The 6,170-nt window shown below is 44.3% G+C and overlaps 1 protein-coding gene across 1 annotated transcript; it reads left to right on the top strand.

Moving 5' to 3' along the window:
• The first annotated feature begins 355 nt into the window (after window positions 1-355).
• Window positions 356-5,466, top strand: LOC127616605 (zinc finger and BTB domain-containing protein 14-like). Its single transcript, XM_052088306.1, has 2 exons — window positions 356-495; window positions 1,844-5,466. The coding sequence occupies exon 2, from the start codon at window positions 1,863-1,865 to the stop codon at window positions 3,036-3,038; it is 1,176 nt and encodes a 391-aa protein (XP_051944266.1). The 5' UTR covers window positions 356-495; window positions 1,844-1,862; the 3' UTR covers window positions 3,039-5,466.
• Window positions 5,467-6,170: the final 704 nt, after the last annotated feature.

The following is a 6,170-nucleotide window of genomic DNA, read 5'->3' as shown; positions in this document are numbered from 1 at the left end:
ACGACAAAGTGTATGCAGAGTGCTAAAGATTTCATGACTTTCTGTGTCTTATGTGTTGTGTTGTATTATTTTGTCATTTTATGTTAACTGTTCTTTTGATGGCGGCGCAGGCACCCACAGCGGCTCCTCTCCTGAGGAATGTAATTTCAACTGTGCTGTATGTTGCACATGTAGCATATTCAAATTTGACATTCTCCATGCCAAAGGCTTGAAGAAAAAAAAACAAAAAAAATAAAATATTTTAAATTTTGTCTTGGAAAAGTCACCTGTCTGTCTAGGTCACAATTGAGTGAGTTGTACTTGTCCGAGTCGACGTGTGGCTGCAGTAGCGTCCCCGGTGCGCTTAGTGGCGGTAGAGTACATCAGCATTTCCTGTGCGGCGCGGCAGTCACAACAAGAAAGAGGAGGAAGAGGAAAAACGACGGCAGCAGCTAGTGTGGATTCGTCGTCGACTCGCCTTGCGTGACAACACGGGCAATCGCATTCGGGCTTCGGGTAGGAATCATTTTCGTTTGGTCCGTCAAGTGTTCGTAGAATCGAAATGTTGTTTATGTTTCGAGTACGACCTCTTCTATGTTTCCGCGCTCGTTTCTCGACCCCCCCCCCCTCACCACCACCACCATCTCCTCCTCCTTCCTCGGTGAACAACATGCCAGCGGAGCTTGTGCTTGGTCAAAATGGCTGGGCGCAGTGAAATGTGAAATATTCCCTCTCACGCGAGCCTCCGACACACTGTCGAAAGCCTTGAACGCATCGCGGAATAGAAATTAAAGTGCGTTTTGTTCGTGCCTGGCACTCGTCGCCGTTGACTTTATTTGGTTTGCATGTTTGTTTTGTTTCCCCGCTCGGAATATTTACCTTGTTTATTTTTGTTTGCGTGTCAATGCGAGGGAGGCCGTTGTTTACCATTGTACGAGAACTACCGGTGAAGTCGATGCGGGAGTTAAAGTACTTGGACTCGACCGTTCAGAGCTACGGGGAGAGTGGACGGGAGGCGAAAAAGAGAGTCCGGGCGAGGTGGGGGGCGGGGAGGGAGGTGGATATCGGGTGATCAGTGATAGAAAAGCGCCATCACAAATGAAAGGGAAGGTTCGATAGTGTGATTTTTGGGTCATTATGAGTTATCTTGAAACAAAGCTCGAGGTGGCAGTGTTGAAGATACGAAGCCGCAGCGAGTTCAGACTAGGAAGGTTTGGAGACGAAGGTGGAAGACGTTGAGACTGGATGGACTTGTAGAGTGGGGGCACAGAGGATCGGAAGCTGGAGATAGAAATGGACCCGCCAGGGACGAAATAAAAGAGATTTATGGGTGTAGTGAGCAGTTATTTAAACACTGTAAACCATTTTGTACAGTAACAAATTGCAAGCATAAACACATGTTCCTGATTCTTAAAAGGCGTTTATGCTGCGACCAAGATAGCCCTTAACCTTCATTCAATCAATACGAAAGTTGAGGTGCCAAAATTGATAGATTATAATGCCAGTCAGGACAAGGAGGAGGATCCAGAGGGAAAAGAAATGCTAATATTATGTTCAAGTTATACTACTGTTAACCTTAATTAAAACCCGCATTTATGAAAAGTAAAATTTAAGAAAAAAAAACACAACACACATTAGTGTTGAAACCGGATGTGTTGAATAAATAAATGTGGTGTAGTGCCTTTGTAAATGGATGTGCCTGTAAGAGGCGGGACTGATATGCGAGTGTCTTGGCGTGTGTAAAACAATCAATATATAAATGGCGATGAACAAATAGGGGGTATTGTGGGGCAACTGTGTGGGATTTAGCGAAAAGGTAAAACATTTTGTCCAACTCAAATTCACTCCGAACACTCATTTCCAGGTTGCTCCCATTCACCACCATGTCTGAATTGTTACGCTACATCGACTACGACCACAAGGCGACCTTCCTGAAGATGCTCAACCAGCAGCGCATGGAAGGTGAGCACTGCGACGTGGTGGTGGTGGTGGAGAATATCGAGTTCCGGGCTCACCGCTGCGTCTTGGCGGCCTGCAGCAACTACTTCAAGAAGCTGTTCAAGAAGCAGACAGATGAGGACAACTCCATCGTAGAGCTGGACTTCATCCGCTCAGACATCTTCGAGGAGGTACTCAACTACATGTACACGGCGCGACTGGCCGTTCGCAAGAAGGACATCAACATGATGATGTCATCAGGCCAGATCCTGGGCATCAACTTCCTGGACAACCTGTGCTCGCAGAAGCGCGAGCTGACCAACATGAAGACGCGCGAGAACCAGGCGCCGCCCGGCGACCACGGCATGCGCGCGCAAGATGCCATACTCAAGGAGCTGGCAATGGAAGAGGTGCGCAAGAACAGCTTCTACGACACAGCCATGGACGGCATGGGCGGCGCGGGGGGATCGCACGTGCCGCAGCCGCATGGCTACAACACGGGATTGAGCAAGGACCCGCACGCGCACGGCTGGGGCTCGTCGTCCTCCGGCGACATGAAGCTGGAGTACCTCCTCTACGGCCACCGCGACCACGGCTCGCTGCCCGGCGCCGGCGCCAAGCCGCTGGAGCACAGCGCCAAGAAGGAGCGGCTCCTCACCGCCAACCGGCCGTACGGCTGCGAGCACTGCCCCAAGGCCTTCACCACGGCCGCCCATCTCAAGGAGCACCTCAAGATCCATTCGGGATTCAAGCCGCACCGCTGCGTGGTGTGCGGCAAGGCGTTCATCCGTGGACCCGACCTGAAGCGGCACGAGCGCGTGCACAGCAACGAGCGACCCTTCGCCTGCCAGCTGTGCGAGAAGGCCTTCAAGCACAAGTCGCACCTGAAGGACCACGAGCGGCAGCACCGCGGCGAGCGGCCGTTCAACTGCGGCTCGTGCGACAAGGCCTTCATCAAGGCATCAGACCTCAAGCGCCACTGGAACACCATGCACAGTGGCAACCCGCGACGCCAGATGGCGCTGTCCCCCGCCGCCTCGCAGCACACCGCTGACGACCAGCGGGACTGGAAGCTGGAAGCGGCGGCGGCCGCCGCACACTCGCACAACTCTGACTGCTGAGACAGACATACACCATTGCGGGGAAAAAAAGCCCAGGAATGGCATTCTCGAAAGACTACTTCTTCTTTGATGTTTTTTTTGGTTTCCACTTGTAAAAAAAAAAAAAGAAAAAAATCGATGTTTAGTTGTTCTCACAAAGCATCATTAGAATTATGGTCTCAATTACTTTTGTTTGTTTTACGGTGCCCAACAATGACCAAGGCGTTTAGAGGATACATTTTATGACCCAACCCCCCGCCCTCCCCAGAATTGAACCTTCTTGTCGCGTTCATTTCTAGATGATCATGGACACCGGTCACCTTCTCCACATATAATTATCAGAAGGTATAATACCATGCAAATTTAATTGCTTTTCTCATGTTTCTAATTTAAAGGAAAAAGGATCATAATATGCATTGTTTTTTTAAATGAATTATACAGTTTAAATAAAGTCTGCACACCCGTTCAATCGCCAGGTTTTTGTAATATTAAAAAAAAAGAGATCAGGGTACATTTCAGAACTTGATGAATGTAACCTATAAGTACAATTCAACTGAAAACAAAGACTGATGCCTTTGAAACATGACATAGCTCTCGTGTCACAAAAATGAAAATCCTTTCAGAGGGTGTGCACACTTGTGCAACATTATGTGGATTAATTGTTTTCAAGGTTTAGAATTTATACGGCATATTAGTGGTGGTCTTTGAAATCTTTTCGCCTTTTTTAATATCACACAAACCTGACATTTGAACACGCATGTGTAGACTTGCCCACAATCTGTGTTTGTATATAAACTGGATACATTTGAATCCTGTTTAAAAGAGAAAAAAAAATCTAGATTTTCAAACGGTCAAAAAAATACAACTGTTCAAAATTGTTTTATTTTTAAAGAATAGGAAAAAGCTGAATAATTCCTCCTTTTTTTTAGATTTCAAATGGAACCATGTGATCTACTGTTTGTTCTCATACTATAACATTATGCTAACAATTTTTTACTCTGCTTTTTTTTCTTTTCTTTTTTTTTGCTGTAAAGTAATGGCAACAGAATGAATTGTATGCATTTTTTTTCCATTTCCCATTCTTTCAAAAATCAAAAGAAAAACATACGGCCTGCAGAATGAGCTTGTCTTTTTTTTTTTTTCTTCCAGATCCTAACAGGTCAGTTCGACCGACAACATAACTGGAGGGGAAAAGAGTTCCCAGGCGTGATTCAGGTCTCCTGACCTTGGATCAAAATAGACAAAGTTTGAAAGTGAAATGTTTTCATAGTTTGTCCCCTTTAACTTGAGTTGCATATATTCATGTGGGTGTTTTTTTTTTTAAATGGATGTGTTTAGTTAGTACGGATTGGTCGCACTGTATGATAAAGCGAAGCGACCGTTTTCTGCGTTTGTCACTCGGCGATAATACCAAAGCGTCAAGTCGCCTTTTGACGAATTTACTGTCATACAGTAACACACACGCGTCAACGGTCAGTGATGGACGTCTGTATATAATGTAGCTTACTTACCATAATTAGCTTGTGGCACAACTTAGAGTTCACAATGAGGAAATATGCACATACTTATATAAGAATCTAAATATAAATAACGTTGTCCCACTCCGACGCTTTGACAATAAAACACCATTTTGTATGTGTTTACTGTGTTTTTGTTGCTGTGTTCGGAGCGCACCGTTTAAGCGTTTAAGGCCACACGCAAAAGGAAAGTCAAAAGACAAATACCAGATTGAAGTTGTGATTTCGTGACAAAACAAGCTGTACTTCTACCAGAATGAAGTCTTAATGTGATTTACCCCTCCCCAACTACTTTGTGTAACTTTACAAAAGAAAAACAATGAAACTTTACTGACATTTTTGTTGAAAAAATATTTTATTCTTGTATATTAATTGTCAGAAATCCCAAAAATTACTACTGACCATGAAAAGAATACCACTTGATTCTTGGAGCGATAAAAAAATTAAGACTATATTCTTGTAAACTACAATTTTTTTCTTGATCAAAAAATGTTTGCCTATGTATTTTTTTTCTTGATTAAAATGACTGTTTCTCCAAATTCCAATTCCTATAATTTAACAGATTTCTTTTGCTTTATGCCTTCCTTGTCATTTTCAGTATGGCCCTTGTATGCCTTCATGTTTAACCGTGCGCTCATGCTATTTTATTTGGTTCAATTGTTCCTGTAAATTAAAAAGCTAATCAGGGAATGAAAAAAATCACGTCACCAAAGGTTTTACTATAGTCTAATATGATTTTATATAACTGACAGGTGAAACTCAACCCACATGATGCAAGTATATTTTTGTATATTTAATGACTTACTGCAACACACATCTAAATATTACTTGTCATTTATTTTTGTTTGGAAGTAAAACAACAAAAAAAAACTACTGTCACTGTCTCCTGAATATGATATATTTGTCATTTTAAAATAAAATCTGTAGCTTGATTTTGCTTTTGTTTTCAGAATTCAGACTTTTATTTTGGTCAAACTTCCGGCTGCTGCTGTTTGGTCGAAGAAGCATGATGAATCACGAGGACCAGCTTGTGCTCTGTGGCGTGGGAATCGGTCACGCACATTGGGAGTTAAACACGGAAGGCTCGGCCGTTGTCTCGCGGCGACGCTAGGTGGAGTCCTTCGTTTATTCTGACGCGCTGGAAGACGACACAATGGAAACTTCCGGATTTGTTTTGAGCTTTCCTAACATTGGCCTTCATCGCCATCGTCATCCTTTTATGGGCGGAAACAACGTCACGAATGGTTGCGTTCAAAAAGACGACTCAAACGGGATTCGATGAGCAAGGGTATATCGTGCGTGAGGCGAAATACAGAGATGTATGCGTCGCACGCATGGATACGTGCGCACGCATGCGTAATGCTCTATCTCGTGTGCGTGCGTACTTGTTTACGAGCACGCTCTGGGTTCGTGCACATTCTTTGTAATGAGACGTTCTGTGACAGTGACAGCCATCGCGTGTGGACACGCATGCGAATGTTCGCTTCGTTGCCAGTTAGGGAGGTGGATCGTGTTTGTGTGCGTGTATTTGTGAATGGGTATGTGTTGTTGTCTTTCTGTCTCATTGTTGTATAACCTCAAACTCTAACATTTTCCCCATTTGATATACAGCGGTGCCTCTACACACGAGTGCCAT

The sequence above is a fragment of the Hippocampus zosterae genome, chromosome 15 (assembly GCF_025434085.1).
Source record: "Hippocampus zosterae strain Florida chromosome 15, ASM2543408v3, whole genome shotgun sequence".
Taxonomy (NCBI): Eukaryota; Metazoa; Chordata; class Actinopteri; order Syngnathiformes; family Syngnathidae; genus Hippocampus; species Hippocampus zosterae.
Note: the sequence above shows the minus strand (reverse complement) of the source record. Positions and strands in the feature narration are given on the sequence as shown.

What these genes read in the sequence shown, in the direction of transcription:
- LOC127616605 (XM_052088306.1), top strand. Translation starts at nt 1,863, where the DNA reads ATGTCTGAATTGTTACGCTACATCGACTACGACCACAAGGCGACCTTC.